This window comes from Macadamia integrifolia, chromosome 7 (assembly GCF_013358625.1).
Source record: "Macadamia integrifolia cultivar HAES 741 chromosome 7, SCU_Mint_v3, whole genome shotgun sequence".
Taxonomy (NCBI): Eukaryota; Viridiplantae; Streptophyta; class Magnoliopsida; order Proteales; family Proteaceae; genus Macadamia; species Macadamia integrifolia.
This window is the reverse complement of record NC_056563.1, coordinates 107,870-126,879: the sequence shown is the minus strand read 5'-3', so window position 1 is coordinate 126,879 and position 19,010 is coordinate 107,870. Positions and strand designations below refer to the sequence as shown.

At 36.9% G+C, this 19,010-nt stretch overlaps 3 protein-coding genes across 5 annotated transcripts; all 3 read right to left on the bottom strand.

The window, feature by feature from the left end:
* Positions 1-344: 344 nt before the first annotated feature.
* On the bottom strand, positions 345-2,000 carry LOC122084140 (putative UPF0481 protein At3g02645). Its single transcript, XM_042652220.1, has one exon. It carries the CDS (start codon positions 1,998-2,000, stop codon positions 345-347), a length of 1,656 nt encoding a protein of 551 aa, XP_042508154.1.
* Positions 2,001-9,542: 7,542 nt separating this feature from the next.
* On the bottom strand, positions 9,543-11,688 carry LOC122083121 (putative UPF0481 protein At3g02645). Its single transcript, XM_042650816.1, has 2 exons — positions 9,909-11,688; positions 9,543-9,808 (listed from the first exon to the last, which is right to left on the bottom strand). The coding sequence occupies exons 1-2, from the start codon at positions 11,615-11,617 to the stop codon at positions 9,805-9,807; spliced, it is 1,713 nt and encodes a 570-aa protein (XP_042506750.1). The 5' UTR covers positions 11,618-11,688; the 3' UTR covers positions 9,543-9,804.
* A 2,390-nt stretch (positions 11,689-14,078) lies between these two features.
* LOC122083477 (pentatricopeptide repeat-containing protein At3g26630, chloroplastic-like) lies at positions 14,079-18,980 on the bottom strand. 3 transcript variants are annotated; one of them, XM_042651308.1, is made up of 3 exons: positions 18,020-18,980; positions 16,036-17,665; positions 14,079-15,836 (listed from the first exon to the last, which is right to left on the bottom strand). In XM_042651308.1, exon 2 carries the CDS (start codon positions 17,646-17,648, stop codon positions 16,200-16,202), a length of 1,449 nt encoding a protein of 482 aa, XP_042507242.1. In that variant the 5' UTR covers positions 17,649-17,665; positions 18,020-18,980; the 3' UTR covers positions 14,079-15,836; positions 16,036-16,199. The 3 variants fall into 3 exon arrangements, with proteins under 3 accessions (XP_042507242.1, XP_042507240.1, XP_042507241.1); XM_042651306.1 differs by lacking the exon at positions 18,020-18,980 and having other exon boundaries at positions 16,036-17,951; XM_042651307.1 differs by lacking the exon at positions 18,020-18,980 and having other exon boundaries at positions 14,079-15,408; positions 16,036-17,951.
* Between the last annotated feature and the right edge of the window lie 30 nt (positions 18,981-19,010).

Sequence of the window (19,010 nt, the reverse complement as noted above, 5' to 3'; positions counted from 1 at the left end):
TAAGAGTTGTATATTCTTATCTTATCCTTTATGGATCTCTTGGCCATCAAGTTACCTACTATATATATCAAAGCCTTGCTACAGTCATTACAACACATAGAACAGTAACACTGATTACAGCAAAAGAGACTTTGAGACACCAACATTTTGGATAGACTTAGACTTAGTCTACAACAGATTTGATAACATTTCTTAGAGAGAAATCAAGCAAAAAAAAACTCCCTAGAAACTGTTCTCTTGAATCTTTCATATAGAATGTCATGAACTGAGATAAACAAACCATGGACAAATAACAAGAACGATAACAAAATGATCATCTTTGCAGCATGGTACAGCACTATGAATCACTGATTGATCGTTGTATCAATACGAAAAACACGGCCGCAGCTATACACTGAGCAAAATGCTTGAAGAGTTGTCATCAACAACAGAAAAATAGCTGCTAAGAGTGTTAGGAATTTCCATGAAGCAAAAACATACTTTTTCAAGTGGTTCCCTACCTTGACCTTCCATGTACCTCTATAATATTTGTTGACATCTTCAATTACCTTGTCCAAGAAGGAAACTTTTGTTAATCTCACTGATCCACTCATCCCATTCCACAGGTTAGCAACTTCTTCATCACTCTTCAGATGATTCAGAACAATCCCTTTCTCTCTAAGCAGTTTCACATCCTCCTTGGTGTTTATAATGCCATTCATCAATTCTGTGTATCGCGTAAAAGTTAATGGTCCTGATGCATTTGATGCTTCATATGCAACCAAGTTTCTTAATATCACTTCAGTGTTAACATCTATGGTAACAGTAGGGAGGTAAAGTGTGAATGATTTGGTGTCGAAGGTAATGGATGTGATATCCCCTTTTATGGGTGCAAATTGGACACCGGAATTGTAGAGTTTGGTCACTGAAGGGATCGCGATTTCCTCTATCAAAGGAGGCTTGTGGATGTTGTTGGTTGAACTTGAATCCTCATATTCAGATATGATTTCAGCTTTAGTTTTGGAAAACAGTAATTCTAAAGGCTGCTTTAGGATGGAAAACCCAGGTAATTTAGAAAAGAAATTAGCAGGTGTGGAAATTAGTACTCTTGTAACATTACTTACTGGACCTTCTGTTAATTTGGATAGCAGATTCCGGATCAAATCCAATACTTGAGTTGAATCTTTGATCTCTTCTACAATCTCATCAACAGTGGGAACATCTAGTCCATCAGAGACTAATTCGATGGCGAATTCGGGTTGTTCTTCAGATTTGGGCACAATCATGTGGTACAGAACATCTAGCAAGTGTGAATGCTCTGTGAATTTGATGCTTGAGAAATTCATCATCTTGAATGGAGATACCTCTTTGCATAAACCAATTAAAGAGGCAATGAGTGTCACATCTGCTGCTTCTAAGGAGGAATGCTGGAGTTCTAAGACCTTCCTCATTAGGAACAGTGGGATTTGATTTTCAAGCATCACTATATCTCTAAGCATAACATAATTACTAAAATTCTTGCCTGCATGAAATTCTGTTTGGACTTTGCCTTCTTTGATGGCATAAATTTGGAGGAACTCAAGCAAGAAGCATGCATCAACTGCTAACATCCATGCTAGTGCTTCACCACTTAAATCAAGGTACTTGTTGTAGCAACCCCGGATCTTTGGCATGAGTTTCTTCATTTCTTCGACGAGCTTTTCGAATTTCAGGCTCTGGAATTGTCTTTGGGCTCTTCTGGCTGCAGCAACCTTGTGGCTTTCCATCTCATAGAGCTCCTCCCTCCAATGATGGTATGGGCCTAGTGCAATTTGGTGGGGAATGAAGCAATCTGGCTTGACAGACAATAGAGTTTTAGGGATATTGAAGATACATACTGGGAAGCCAGCATCATCTTCGAGTTCTTCCTCCAGCATTTGACGGATTTGAATGACCCACCGGTGCTCATCAACGACGCCATTATTCGAATTTGAAGTCATGGTTGCAGTCTCTGAAGAGTTCATGTTTGTTTCCTCAGCCATGGATTAAAGCTAGATGGAAGTCCTGCAACATGAAGCTACCATGGACACATATATATATATATATATATATAAATAAATAAAACAAAACAAAACAAAACATACCCAATAAAGAAAAGGGGGATTTTTTTCTTCACCGCGTGGTGAGGTTCACCGTCCATTCCTAGGGTTCACAAACCCTTCTGCATGTCTCTTTCAAACCTAGTTAGGAAAACTTTTACCTGCACCTCTTCTTGCAACAACTTGGACATTGCTAATGGTTCCAAGAAAGACCAAATCAAACTGGCCAACTTAGGACTTATTTTTCTTCTTTTTTACTGGGTAGGGTGGGGGCTGGTCCACTCTGAGTCTCTGTGCCAAACCAGATTGACACTTAAGTTTACTTTCTGAGGTGGAAAAGGGAGAATCCCGTTAATCATTTTGACGTTGTGATTGGACTCATGTTTTATTATTTAATTTACTTACATTTTATTGTCCTCAAATCTTAATACCGTTTCCCAAAGCTAATAAGAGGTCAGATCATATCTCTATATAGTGAAGAAATTCTCTTTTTACCATGAGTGAGAAGAAATTAGGTCCTATATGTTAGATATGTATGAATAAGACATATCCAACTTATGAATAAGACTATTTATTTTCATTTATTGGGCTTAATTGTAAATACACATACTATGTGTGTGTATAGAAAAGAATCTGGTGAGAATCTCGCATGTATTATTGTCAGTTGTGTGAAGACGTGATTCATACCCGCCACTTGACCTTTGACCTGAGAGATCCTATTTGTTGCAATGTTGTGTCATGTGTTTTGATAAACCAATGAGATTGACATCTCTGCTGCGCGATTGGATTTCTACCAACACTATACATAACCAATAAAGCAGCCGGCCAAGGCCAGGGTTACTCGATCCAACTCAATTTGAATTATGGGCCACCCAGGGTGTAACATTGGGAACCCAAAACTGTTAACAATTTGACTTGTTTCTTGAGGTAATAACTAACACGTGATTTATTACCATGGTATTCAATACCTTGAAACTTCTGGGTTCTGAAGTGTAAAAACACGGCACGCACCATAGATAAGAACCAAGAAGTGAACTTCCAAATACCTTGAAATTTCTGGGTTTCAACTTTCAAGTGTAAAAACACGGCATTGCACTTATGCACGTTTTCAATGAATACTTATTTGTATTTAGCTCTCTAGAAATGTAGAGACAATGAGAGATTATATACAAAGAAATCAATAACCCTAACCAACTATGCATGCTGAATCGTTTAGAAAAAAAAAGAGAGGTATAAAAATGCAAGGACATTGAGATAATTAAACACGACCATGGAAATCATATATTTCCTAATTTTAGGGGTGTCAATCTGTCGGGTTTGTCGGGCATCTTGGCTTGCAACGCGACTGTCCATTTATATAATTTGGCAAGCTTGGTCAGGTTCTGGGTTTTAATTGAACTAATGGGGCCTTAAATGTGCTAACGTACCTAAAATTTTTAAGCAGCTTTTAATTGTCTTACATTTTAGAAACTTAATATATTTATTAGATCATCAATAATTTAGGAAAGAATTCACAAGTAATTACATTTATTAATTAATAAAAATATCAATATATAGCTTTTAAATGGTTAGGCTAGTAGGTCGGGTTTGTAAACTATCGGGCCAATCGTGTTACCATCGAGCTTACCCTGTGCATTGGGTGCAACCAATTATAAATAGGTTGGACTTAAGCCCGACATGTTTATTAATTGGAGGCATCTCGGTTGACCTTTAAATAGAGGTCGAGGGCCCCTACAGATGGCAATGCTGAAGGGTGGGTTCCCTACTTGATTTATTTATTTATTTTTAATATAAATCTGATGTTCTGACAGTAAAGAAAACAAAAAGACAAGCACTGGAACTATGCACAAGGAGCCTATTTCATGCCATAGAGAGAACGCTACAATTGACAAACATGATTCAGTTTGGAGGCATCCTCAAAACGTGGTGGCTAAATCATATAGAATTTTTCGTTGAGAATGGTGTTAGTCAAAAGGAGCATTCTAGAGTTGTGTTATCATTGTTGGCAATTATACTAATTATATTGGTTATGTGATAATGAACACATTATACTAGTTATATTGGTTATGTGATAATGAACACTGATGGGTTGGCAAATCTAGAATGGTCAGATAGTGACTTGGCAGGGTTGTCGGGGATCCGGATTCTCTCCATAGAGCTCATGGACCATAGAGTAATCCCACGGCTGGGAGGACCTGGGCACACGCCTCGAGGTCACCCCAGCCATGAGATCACTCTATAGTCCATGAGCTATATGGAAAGGAATCCTATCAGCACATGACAGTTGGACAGTGTTGTTGACGTATCCAGCCTTGTCTAGCACCTTTTGATGGTATATTAAGTTCTTACAGAGTGTTTGAAAAAGAGACGAAGCAACAGTTGAAGGCCTCATATATCAAAAGTCGTGAAATCATGTATAGTTTCACGCAACGGCAGCGTGTTTAGATCCAATTTTGAAAGGTCTATTAGCATAATTGGGCAGAGGGATTTTGATACGAAATGCAGTTCCTGAAGGTTTCCTTTTCAACTCCACTAAAATAGCAGCATTCCGATAGCTTCCCTTTCTCCTAACTTTTATCGTTATTGGCATGGGACGAGAATCAAGGTAAAGCCTCATTTATTTGTGTGGGATTCGGTTTCTGGCTATATTAGAGGTCAAGCGCACCAAGTTTCGGTGCACTGTCATACACAAAAGATGAGGAGTTGTAATTCGTTGTTGTCGCGCGTTGATTCATACACCGTGAGTTACGGTGCATTGTCAAAATACTGTTTCTGGCTATATTAATTGAGTGTTTATGTTTCATCGACTCAAGCAATATCATCTGAAAAAACATGCACCAAGGGATTTGATTGTAAATATCTCTAGTCAATTCATTTATGATAATTGAAAATAAGTATGAGCTTAAAGCTGAACATAGATGTAATCCAACTGTTATTTAGTATAGTATTAACTACCATGTTCTTTTGTAATTCTTGTCACACACGAATACACGCACTTGCATATATATATATATATATATATAGATATATGAAGAAGTGTTTCTTGTGGGAAAGTGTGGTTTCTATAGATACGCAATGACCAATGAGAGCGAATGAGAGAAAACATCCACAAAAACTTTATTTTCCATTTTATGGGGGGTAGACAGGTTATTTCTCTCCTTCCCCATGTTTGGGCACCTCCCACATGATAGATTTTCCATATATATATATATATATATATATATATATATATATATATATATAAGAGAGAGAGAGAGAGAGAGAGAGAGAGAGGAGAGAGGGGGGGGGGTACCCGCTTTCGCGAGTGATTTTAGATTTTCTTTTTTTTTTTTTTTTTTGTAGGGCCGGGATTGTAATTGAAAGGAAGTTGAACCATGTGATTTGAGTATATCGAAATGAGTAGGATTGTGAAAATTATTATTTAATTTTAATAAATAAAATAGAATTATGTTTTTCTAAGGCTACGGTGAATTCATTCACGATGGTCCACCACGACCTGATAAGAAAAGAAAGATAGGTAAAGAAAAAGGGCGTCACATCTTAGATCGTTACATCGTTCAGTCACTACTAAAGAAAAAACTTTACCCGCAAAAAAAATATATATATTTTATGATTTGCCGGCCAAGGAGTGTAGTTAGAACCCTCCACCTGGCATTTTTTTTTTTTTTTAGAATATGCACGAAGCATGATACACGTGGTAGGGTCAAGGGGTGCAATATTTTCCTCTCCCCCTTCGCCCTTTTCTCTTAACATGGAGGACTCTGGTGTACAAATAAGTATATATAATGAGAGGATACTGTAAGCATGTAGTGAGTAAGCATTCTTATCTCCAGTTGGACTCTTTGCTTTGAAGCACATGGAAAATACAAGATAATGTAAGTAGTCAAAGATCTCATCAAATAAGAAACTTTATTGGAATTGTTTTCTTTGGTTGGTATTGGTATTTATTGAACCCACCACTTCAAACTAGACTGATATCAATTAGTTTTGTGTTGTTTCGAAAGAAATTTCTGACTAAACTTCTATAACTAAAGGACATATGATTAATTATAATGTTTTAAAGATCGAGTTTTCATAAGGTCATGGCGAACGGATATCTCTTTATCACATCACCTCAAGGTCACTTGATAGAGGAGAGTGATGTTCACCGAATGGCTGATAAAGGAAAACTTATTTCCACGTTTTAGTGTGGTTAATATAAGGCACAATCGCACCAGAAAGGTCCACATGAGTAATATATAATCGATATCCTCTTAACCAATTGAAACTGGAGCCAAGATAGTACCAAGAAGCTAAGCAAGGTAATGCCAAATGAATGTTTGAATTCTAGAGTTTAAATCATGTACCTCTCATAGTGTTTAGAGTAATTTATGAGTTGATATCCAATATTGAAAATTATTGATACAACTTGTCGTGCAATAATTTTCGCTAGGGTTTTGATAAATTCACATAATTACATTTGACCTCATTAGTTAAAGGGATTTTCTTATTATTACCCTTCAAGGTTTTAAATAATTTATCACCTTATTTTTCATTTTTTTTTCATTTTTAGTATGACAATTTATTTTCAAATAGGGTAATAATATCATTTTCTATGTGTTCTCGAAAAATGAGCACAACAATTATACTTTTTTATAATGACATAATAACATGTCATTTTCCACTCGTTTTGAGAACTCTTTTATACATCCTATCTTAAAACAATTTTGGGAATAAAACAAGGGGGAACTATATAGCTTCTTTTAAATACCCCTATAGCTTATTGAGTGTCATTCAGACATTCCCTTAGTTAAATTTACATGGTTGCATAGTGTCTGCCTCTAAACATAAAGAGGGCAATAGAAGGTCCCCGTCCCTGTGAAATACAAAATTAATACCCATCTGTATGTTGATGCCTTTGAACACCCCTCATTGACCCACATACTAGGACAAGGGCATTGCGACCGGGTAACGTTCTTCATTCCAGACATTATACAACATGTTTTACCTTAAAAAATAGTAAAGTAGAGGGAGGTAAATAAAATTGTTTGTATCAACCCATTTACCAGAAATAAATAGATACATGCATATATGTGACCTTAGCATTTTTTATAATTTAATGGAAACCCATTTCTCTACTTTTTAACGAACTCTTTGTTTTCTTTCTATTCGAAATGTTTATACATGCATGGCAACTCAAATGGTCAATTACTTTGTGGACTAACTTGTTTACATTAGCTTTGACTCATGAGGAAAATATAAAATGTTTATTCAAATTAAACCCATCTATCATATGACAACACATTGGCTGCTCAAATGGTTTTTAGATATGGACCAATTTTTCCTTTAGTCAAAGTAAAAAAGATTCTTTTAATTGTTGCACGTAAAAAAGTGTTTTGAAAAATTTACAAAAACTTTATACAAATTTGTGAACTCTAAGATGGTACGATCAACCTTTTCGCTCGCAAGGTGGAGAAAAACTTTCTCCTTCTAATTCTATGATCAAACTTTTGACATCAGTGTTGACTCATGTGGTAGATTTTACTCCAATATTTTTATATCACATTCCACCATTGCTCTCATTCATATGTTATAGTTAATGGGAAAATCTAGTTATGACCATTGTTATTGAGTTTAGAGTTTTATAGTGGGACTACCTGGTTGGGAGGCTCTAGTCCTCAGGCTGCTTTAAGATACTTTGGTTGATGTTTTTCACTCTTAAAAAAGTCTATTTCTCCGGCTAAGTGTGGGCATCTTCACCTACAGATTTGCAAATTAGGTTCTACCTGCCACCTTTTGGATTGTGGATATCTTCCTCTCCGGAAAGGCTTCATCTCTTTATCTTAGTTTCTTGATCTTGGAGTATTCCCTATCGATGATTTATCTTTCTTGTATTGAAAAGTTTGAAATTTTTCTTTAAATTTAGATGCACTTTTTGGGTATTTTTTGTGTTTGTGTAAGATTAAAATTTGACCATTAAGATGTATATGAGACCCATTAGATGGACCAATACATATTTGATTGGAAATATAAAGGTTCACTACTATGGTAACTAAAAAAAAATGCAAAATATGGGAAACATCCATAGGATCAATTAGTGTTAGAGCAAACATCAAGAAAAATACGAAAGTAAACAGACAATAGATCCACACAACACAAAAATTTAACAAGATTCACACACTGATGTGGTGTGCTACGACCTCGGGTAAAGAAGAAGATGTTTTACAATGCAAAAGAGAGATTACACCTAAGCAATAGCGAGAAAACTCGCCCTAAAACCCTAGCTGGAAAAAAACCCCCAAATTACAATGACAATGCGCAAAAAGATAATAGTACATTATATACTCCAAGTCGCTGGTTGACCCATCGGCCTAACCCCTTTGCTTTCATCACAGATCTCAGAAAACTTCTCATTCGGATCGCCACCAAAATATGTCGAAGTGGATCAATCTTCAAAACGAGTTAAGAATTCGAGACAAACTTAACAATTCTTAAGGTTGATATTAACACGAAACCTCCCAATTGATTTTTCTTTTTTTTTTTTTTTTTTTACTAACAACCTGTATCCAGGCCTTTGGCCAGACTAGTCCCATAGACTCATACTAACCCCACAATCACATGGATCGGGTTATACCGGGGTTGAATGAAAACCATTCAACTTTCACTAAAAATAGTGAAGAACACTAAATATCCTGTGTGAGTGACCTAAGGTGTGTCTAATGGGAGTCGAACCGATCGATATGATTGTTTCCCTTAAATAATTATCGTTAGTGCCCACAGAATGTTATAGATTTCAGTTGGAAAGAAGTTTTGCATATCCTAATCGATTTTCCTCCCTGCCCTCCCACCCCTCTCCTCCCGTCTTCTCTCTTTTAGTGTCAATCTGGGAATATCAATTGTGTATGTGTTCCTCTTATTAGCCTGATGGAGAATTCATTACAAGCGCAGGCTCCTTTTTAAAAATTAATTGTTTTCTTTTCTTTGTAATAAATTGATCCTATCCATCAAAACATAAAATAAATTCCCTGGTATCCTTGGGTGACATAATTAAGGCAGGCTCCACTTTTCAATGGCTTTTCCAGAAGCATGGGAAGCCCAACCATGGTAATTACCTTTCAAAAGACCACAAAATATGAGAGAGGCCCATTTTAAAATTCTTCCATAGTTATAAATGGATTTTTTTTATTAACATATGTAAACATTAAGATTAAAAAAATAAATAATAAACATTTTCTAATGAAGAAGGTGATCTGTAAAGCATTCTTGTTTTAAGTACCCTGAAACATATTTAAATTAAAAGGAATTTATAATCCATATATTATTACCTAAATCATTATTATGTTAGTCACCTAGCAAATGGCCAATTACCCACCAGCATCCAGATTCCAAACCCAAATGGCTAATGAAAATTATAAAAGTAAATAAATAAATAAATAAGAGAGTAAAAAACAGAATAGTTTATTTAATTTTGAGATAAACACAACAAGTGGTTTGATAATTAATAAATTAAGCATCAATTATCACAACCCACTAATACAGTAACCACTCTCATCATTACAATCTCTTCTCAATTCACAAATGAAATTAATTAACAAGATACAAGAACAAATCACTCTCTTTTTCCCTTCTAATTCATCCACTGAAAAAAAAAAAATTCAAGCAAAAGCTTTAGAAATTGACTGTTCTATTGAATCTTTCACACAGAATGTAAGGAATTTGTTGGGCTTAGAAGGCCAGTGTCTCCTCGTGAGTCTGAGACTATCATGTTTCATCTGAAAGACCAATAGAACCGCCATGAAACAATCACAGACAAAGAACAATAACAGAAAATGATCAATAATCAAAGCATGCAGACACGCCACACTGACTCACCCACTTGTTGTCTTGATATGCAAAACATGAGCACAGCTATATACTGAGCAGAAAGATTGCACAATCATCAGAAACAAGAACAGAATTGCTGCTAAGAATGACAGGAATTTCCATGAACCAAACACATAACTCTTCAAAATTTTCTTAGCCTTAACCTTCCATGTACCACTATAGTACTTGTTCACATCTTCAATCACCTTATCCAACAAGGGTACTTTGGTTAATCTCACTGACATACTCATCCCATTCCACAGATCAGCCACCTCTTTATCACTCTTCAAATGGTTCAACACAATTCCTTTCTCTCTAAGCAGTTTGACATCCTCTTCAGTATCAATAATCCCATTCATTAATTCGACATAACGCGTAAAAATCAATGGCCCTGATGCATCTGATGCTTCATATGCAACCAAATTTCTTAATACCACTTCAGTGTTTACATCTAAACTAACACTTGGGAGGTAAAATGTGAATGTTATTGCATCAAAGCTAACAGTAGTGATATCCCCTTTAGTGGCTACAAATCTGATACCTGATTCATAAAGCTCACTTACTGAAGGGATAGTGATCTCTTCTAACAAAGGAGGCTTGTTATCATCCACCGAATTCGAAGTTCCGTTTTCGGGTTTGATGTCTTCTTTATCTTCATTGAAGAAAAGATACTCCATAGGTTTTTTTAAGATTGAAAACAAAGGGAAACGAGTGATAATTGTCCAAGGTAATTTGAACAATAATTTCACAGGCCTTGAAAATAATATACTTTTAATGAAACGTACCGGGGCACCATGTAATTTGGATAGCAGCTTCCATAACTCATTGAAGAGGTTCTTCACATCACTTGAATCCTTCAATTTTTCTTCCTTCTTGTCTCCTTCTTTTGTTGGATCATTTTGATCAATTTGGTCTTCACAAGCTTCAGTGATTTCAAATTGTTGTTGTTTGGATTTGGGCACAACTATTTGATATAAACAATCTAACAAGTGTGCACAATCACTGACTTGGATGCTTGGGAAGCTCTCAATCATCTTGAATGGTGAAAGCTCTTTGCATAAACCTAATAACATGGAATGAAGTAAATCGTCGGCGGCATCCAACGACGAATTCTGAACTTCCAAGATCTTCCTCAAGATGAACAATGGAATTTGATTTTCAAGCATTGCTATATCTCTAAGGAGAGCATTATGAGCAGATTTTGTTCCTGCATAGTCCACCAAATGCAACATGGTTGACAGGATTGTTGGTTTAAGGACTTTGCCTTCTTTGATGGCATAAACATAGAGAAATTCAAGTAAGAAGCAAGCATCAACTGCAACCATCCAAGCTAGGGTTTCACCATTGAAATCAAGATATCTGTGGAAACAAGCACGGATCCTTTGCTCATGTTTCATCAATTGATCAACAAGGTTCTCAAATTTGAGGGTTTTGAGTTGTTTTTGAGTCTTTTTGGCAGCAGCAATCTTGTACCTCTCCATCTCATAGAGCTCTGGCCTCCAGTAATGGAATGGACCTATTGCAACTTCTTGAGGAATGTAACAATGTGGCTTGCTAGCTGATAGAGTTTTGGGGACATTGAAGATGGAGACTGGAACTCCGGTATCGTCTTCGAGTTCTTCATCAACTGTTTGACGGATTTGAATCACCCAACGAAGTTCATCAAAGCTGGAATTTGATTTTGAGGTCATGGTAGCATTCTGAGAAGAAGAGTACATATTTGATTTTCTAGGAGTTGGTTGAGGAGATGGGAACTCAGTCAGGAAGGAAGGAAGGAGAGACGGTTATGGATAAGTAAATGTGGTTTAATTGAGGGGTGTGTGTTGTTCTTATAAAGTGAGCGTTTTGTAATATTCATGTAATGGATACTCATCTCTCTCTCTCTCTCTCTCTCTCTCTCTCTCTCTCTAGTAACTGAAACTTACACGTTTTTCATGTGAAAATTTACCAGTTATATTATTGGTACATTGTCGGAAGAAAGTGATAAAATTAGATCCAACCAGCCTACCAGTTTTGAGTTTTAAAGCCTGTTTGGTTAATTCCACATATAGTTCTAATTTGTTTGATAGTTCTATATTTTCTAAAGGTAAAAAGAAGGTTGTCATGTTGTCTGGTGCTTGTGCACAAATATAGAAAGAAAAAATGACCACCCCATGAGTCATGCGACCCTTAGAAATGAAAAATCTCACCCCTGTTAAATGTCTGAACACGCTCTCATGTAGTAGCCCAGAAAGTGATCCCCCTCCCTTTTCTAATACAACCTTTGACAATCCCTAGGATTGAGTGGGGTAGGCTGGCTATCATAATTCTATGCAAATAAATTTTGGGTACAGTTTTCTACCCGAGAGCTTCCCCTCGCCACAGGCACAAGGTGCATGAAATGACCACCTTTCTCTCTTAGGAGTGCACACCCTTCCATATGGGCACAGGAGGAGCTCTCAGACAAAAAAAACACCTTTGATAGCATTATTGAGAAAAAAAAAAAAAATCACTGCTTCCGGGGTTGCAGCCAAGTAGCTACAACCCTTGGTATCAGCCAAGGAAATAGAATCTCAGGGGCCCGGTCTGCAAATACCCTCTTAAGGTGAAAATTTTTACCCCTACCCCTAAGATTCCATTCCCCTGATTGCTACGAAGGGTTAACAGGTACTTAATTGCAACTCAGACAACGGCCAAATTTCATTTGAGAAAAACATAAGTTATGACTTATACATATAAGGCTGATAGCAAATTACTCCTATTCTATTAATCCCATATAATTCCCCTTCTTTTTTTTTTTCTTTTAAATATTTTCAAAAACAAAAGTAAAAGAAAGAGGTAAAGTTTGGTAGCATCTTATATGGATCATTTGTTCCATTCCAATGTGGTTGGGGCTGGAGTAACCTAAAGAATTGTCAAACACAAAGTTCAAAACATGGTACAAAGGACCAAAAACGTGTTGTGTTTACACAAAAATATATTCCATTTTTTTCTGTCAAAGGAAGAAAGCGTGGCCATTGAAATCATAGTACTTGCCTTCTACGCAATGATTGACAATGACATACTTTAGTGTCCATCAACAAAAGCACATATCAATGTTGATTTGCCAAACGGGGCTTGACCAAGCCAGTAGTTTTTTGTTTTTTGTTTTTTTTTTCTTGGGGTGGTGGAACTTGGGATTGGCAGTTTTCCCAATGACATCAATCAGAATTCAACACCTTGTGATGAGTGTGGACTCAGTGCATCATAACCTTAGTTATTATTCACACATACTTATCCATAGTTTAGCGACAAAGAAATATGCGTTGGTGCCATATTCCCCATATTCCTAATCTCAAATTGAGTAGGTACCATTCTTATAAGAGAATTCTTTAATGCTTTGTTATCCAAAAAAAAATCTTTTTAATCAATATGAAAGCACATTCATGTGTAATAATAAATTATCAGATTCATGAAAGTGCTCATATTGACCCATGCATAGGCATTAGGTTCATAAGGTCTTGCTACACTCCCTCTCACATGTAACTTCAGAAAACCTGCATCTACAAGTGGATAGATAGCTCAGGGAAGATATGGTAGAGGTAGACAATATAACCAATGATCCTTCCATATAGAGACACTATATCCATTTCCAATTTTTCTGGGAGTCAAGTTTCCTAAAAAAAGGTAGGACTTTTCACATACTAATGTATATCCAAGAAACACTCTTTTGCCTTAAAGGTAAGAATCCACGCTTAGCATAAATCTTGAGTTATTAGGTGGAGATAGTCCAATGTATATATGCAAACACATCCAAGGTCTCAGATAACCAATGTGATTGTCACTCCTCTAAGGTCTCCTTTTTCTCCCTTGCTTGAAGTGTCAGATAAAGTTTCGGAACCATGTGAAAGAAATCAGTCCACTTTGAGTTGTATTTCTTATGAATGCATCCAAAGACACCATCATTTGCCACCGGTGGCTTGTTTCTCTCTCTTTTTTCCTGTGAATATCAGATGTCTCTCCCTCTTCTCCACACCTTTAAAATGACATTTCTACCCCTTATTGAGGGTGGAGAGAGATAGGCACAAGAAGCACTCGCATAGCCACACTCCTAGACAGAGAAGACTTTCCCACAAAATATAAAAACTAATTAAACTAATCATGTTTAGTAAAACTAGAAAACAGTCAATATGTACAGAAATATCACTAACCAGTTAAGCATACAAAAAATCCTAATTAGACTCATAGAATAACAGAGAAATAAAATGGCCTAACATGTATAGAGGACAAGTCACTACAATATATGGACAGATAATAAAGCTTTTAGTATTTGTGTCCTCTTGGAATGATAGTACCAAGTTCTTCAAAGACAAAAGAGTATCAATTTCCCATATTTTCATGCCATAGTTGCATGTTCTCTTCCTCAAGCCAAAGCTATTATAAATTCAACAGTATTCTCTGTGCATAGCTTGCAGTGATTAAATTACGTTTGTCCCCCTACATGTTGAATATAAAGAATACTTCATCTCTTAAATAACAAAATAGTGTGGCAGGCTGGCAGCACAAACAGTTAACAGCATTAGATGTAATACAAAAGTAGTTGTTATCTGAGAAGATTATAACCAATGTATTTTTTTTACACACTACATACATGCACTTACCTTTTTTTTTTTTCACAAGACATTGGCACTGTTCAAGGAAAAATTGCATCATCTTCTTTTTTTTCTGTCTCTCTCCTCTACATCCAATCCTCCAACAACTCCAGAACTTCCCAACTCCTTCAAAACTTTACCAAAGCTGACCCAAATGAAGGATCTGAGGTTCCTGTGAACTGCTGCTAATGGCTTTAATTTGATGAGTATGCAGTCTACTTTGCAGGTTAAGCCGCATCACAATTGGTTAGTCCTCATGCAATTTACCCTTTTGATTCCCCAATCCCACCCCCCTTTTTCCTCTCCCATATTTTCTATTGACATCCTCAGTTTCTCACCAGACAAAAACCTATTTGAAACCGAGAATGATGTCCTGTTACAGAGTAAAGCAATCAATGTTCAATCTTTTGCCTGTCATCTAAGCAACTGAGGAGTCAGACAATTCCATTAACAAAGGTTACTGGAAGTTATAGAAAGAGGAAACCACCGGACTGTTTATGAAAACCAAGACTGATTTCTCTTCAAATTTTGTAACTGTTACATCTAATTTTGAAGGGGCTGATAACGTTGATTCATTTTGACCTTCCATGCATCTGAACCAACCTTGCATTTGAGCCACGAAATGAGACTCCTCATCAACACCAAGAAAAAATGAGTCTGGCAACAAATTTTCTGTGTTGTCGTTATCATCAATGGGGTTTCTGATGCAGGGAAAGCCAGTAGTCATGGAACCATGTAAAGGTCTTCACCAACTCCCACCACTTTGTGGAGAAATCGCCTACTTCGTAGAAAGCTGCTAGGATGAAGAAAGGGGCACCTGGGTTCAGTGTGAATATTCTTCCAGAAACTACTGCCACCGCCATTTCTTTATCACTTCTCTCCTTGTGTCTTAACAAATTCTGTGCATTGACAAATTGGATGTGAGAACTGAGATAAGGGGAATTGAATTAAAATTTCTGGTAAGTAATTCAATAACCACCGGACTGTGTATAGAAACCAAGGTTGTTCGCTGCCATTAGAAAACATTTTGACAGGCCTGAACGTTGCAGGGGAGAAAAACAGAGAGAAGATATCAGATCAGGGGAAGAAGACGATGGCCTCTCTCTCTCTCTCCACCCAACCAAATGATGTGCAGTGTGTAACAGTAATTTCCCCTCGCTTCCCTTCCCCTGTTACCCCACCCCATGACATGGGGGACCAACTCCCTAACTATCCCACCCCATACTCCCCTACACACAAGCAGACTTTGGGAATGCCATTGCTAACTTTAGGAATCATGGACCACTCTTCTGCTGCCAAAGAAACCGCCATGTGTTTTCCAGCAAATCTAGAAGAAGAAGATGAAGATGATGATAACAATAAAAATAACCTATTCAGAATGCATATAAGGGAAGAAGGGGTGGATCATCAGATCCGGTGCAAGTGTCAGTCCTTTGTTATGGACACAGTATATCTTCAGATAATTTATCATGAATATGGTAAAAGAACGCATTTTATAAGACATAATGATGAACTTATATAAGTACCTGAGGTTGTAAGAAAAAGCCCGTTACATCCACCGATCTTCAGAGTTCATTGCATGAGCAAATAATTTAGTGTTAAATAGAGCTCCAAAGCCATGAAACTATCTGTTCGGAGCTTAAAGTTTGTACAGCATAAGAAAAACCATTGGTTTCTCTGGAGAAACAAATCAGCCAACTTCCCACTTGATATACTGAGGCTGAAGTCCAGATGGTTCACAAGGTTGACCCATTCTCATATGGTTTAGCTTCCTGACATGCTTGTATATAACTTCCTCTAGAGCAGCATTACCATTGACCCTGTTTTCCTCAAGCAAATCTTCCCATCTATCAGCATCTGGCTCGACTGGCAGAATATCTCTCAATTCATAAGCCTCATTCAGCATGCCAGCACGATTCAACAGCTCAAACATGCAACTGTAATGGTCTATGGTAGGTAAAATATGATAGCGTTCAGTCATACATTTGAAATATCTACAACCCTCATCCACCAGACCTGTCTGTACACATGCACATAAAACACCCACAAAAGTTATTGCATCAGGCCGTAGATTGGTCTTCTCCATCTCAGCAAAAACAGAAAGAGCTTCCTCTCCTTTCCCATGCACACCCAAGCTAGTGATCATTGAATTCCAAGTTGCTATGCTCTTATGTTGCATCTTATTAAACACTTTCTTAGCATCATCTAGACTACCACATTTACTATACATGTCAACAAGAGCCGTCCCAAGGAAAACACCCAATTCAAACCCATTCTTCAGCACAAAATCATGAAGCCAACTTCCCAAACTCAGACTTCCTAATTCTGTACAGGCAATCAGCAAGCTAACCAACGTGTACTCATTTGGTTTCACATTATCAAGCTGCATACGCCTGAAACGCTCAAATGCTTCATGGGGTTGCTGGTTTCTCGCATAAGCATTAATCATTGCCGTCCATGACACAACATTTCTAACAGGCATAAGCTCAAAAGTTGTACGAGCAGCTTCTAACTCCCCAGCAGAAGCAAGACCAGATACCATAGTCGTCCATGTAACAACACTCCTCACATGCATTTTGTTGAATAACTTACGAGCATAGTTTGAATCACCACACTTGAAGTAAAGATCCATCAAATTATTCTGCAAGAAGATGTCTTCAGAAAATCCAGTCTTGATGGCAAGTGCATGGACTTCTTTTCCTCTATCAATTCTAGAGGAAACCAGGCAGGCTTTGATAACAAATGGAAATGTGAACTTATCTGGTGGCACACCTTGCCTCATCATCAGATTATAGAGGAGGAGAGCATCATGACATTTTCCATTTAAGGTGTTTGCTCTGATCATGATGTTCCAAGTGAAAGTATTTGGGTTTTGGATTTGATAGAATATAGGAATAGCATAATCCATTCTATTATAGGAAGAACAAAGCCTGAGAAGTTTGGATGCAAGTATTTGGTTTTGGGAGAGGCCATTTCTGATAATTTGTCCATGAATTTGTTTCAATTGTTCGAATCCACGACAATTTTGGAGGAGAGAGAGAGCATCCCATGAATCAAGTCGCCTTCTGGAGCTTGGAAAGGGATTAACTTGAAAAGCATCAGAAGTTCTTAAAAAGGATGAATCATTGCCAATATACATGCCAGAACAAAAATACTCTGCATTGGAAAGAGGGGGAGGGGGATGTCAGAATAGAAAAAAATGATCAAATAATATAGTAAAATATTAAATATCCTTTGATTTTGAAGTAGCTGTTTATTAGAGAGCAATGGGGCTTGCTGATCTTGATTTCCACTGGCTACTGCCAACACCTTCATCATAGTAACATTGAAGGCATTCATATTTCTTTATAGTGCATTGTTCACCTTTTATATAATGCTTCTCCTAAGCATTAATATCCAGAGCACAACCTTTCTTTGTAGGTTTTTCCCCGTGTAATTGGCATCTTAAAAATGAAATTAATAAGGAAAAAACAAAAAAAAAGAGAAAAGGTGACCATGACTACTAGCAACCTTGTTAGTGCACATCAATCCCCGCAAGAGAGAGAAGTTGATAATAAAGGGAATTAGATGACCTGTACAAGCAATGTTGGCTGACAAGTAGGAGCTGAATGAGAGGGGAATAAATATATCACATAAGCCTAACAAGATAACGATTACGAATCTAACAAGATAAAGATAAAAAAATACATATTACATAAATATCTCTAATTATCCCTACGCCCTAACTACATCATTCACAGTGCTTAAATCACTTGTTAACTGGTCTACATTACAATCGCAGATGGTTCTAGGTCTCCAATTCTCTACATGACCAAAAGAGATAGGATTATGCAAGAGGCATTGACATACCACAACTCAATGGAGAAGAAGAAACAAATGTTTTTAATGCTTGGGTTATAATCATATAAGTAGAGAACAATTTTGTTTACCAAGAGATGCCTGAAACCGAAAGAGTACAATCCATAACTACTAAATTGCATGAATATGCTTCAAGAAAGTGGTCAAAGCTTGTGTAGCCAAGGCAGTCCAGACTCCAGAAGTTTGGGTCCAGTTGCTAAATGAGCAGTATTCAGAAGCACTGATAACTCAATTGGTGCCTCACACTCTTCACTAGTTTTTGGGTTATTGATTGGAAACTTTACACAAGCAGATAACATTCATGAATGAGGATTTTTATATGAATATTTTTGCTTTTCCGCCCCCCACCTCCCCCTAACATCCTGTGTGTTCCTACCTTATTGGGGTATCTAATTTTCTGATTTAGCTAAAAGGTTTGAAGAGAATAACAAGAAAAAAATTGAATTATTTGACTGGCCTCCAGATTTGTCAATGCAATTTCAGATTAGAACACAAAAAGTAAACCCATAAAGCATTTTTCTGCCAACAGGGCACAGAGAAGAAATCTCAGAGAAACTTTTCAAACAAAACCATAGGATTCTTCTTAACAGAAGCATTTTCCTACAACCGAACAAAATCAACATTTGCTCTCCAAAAAAAAAAA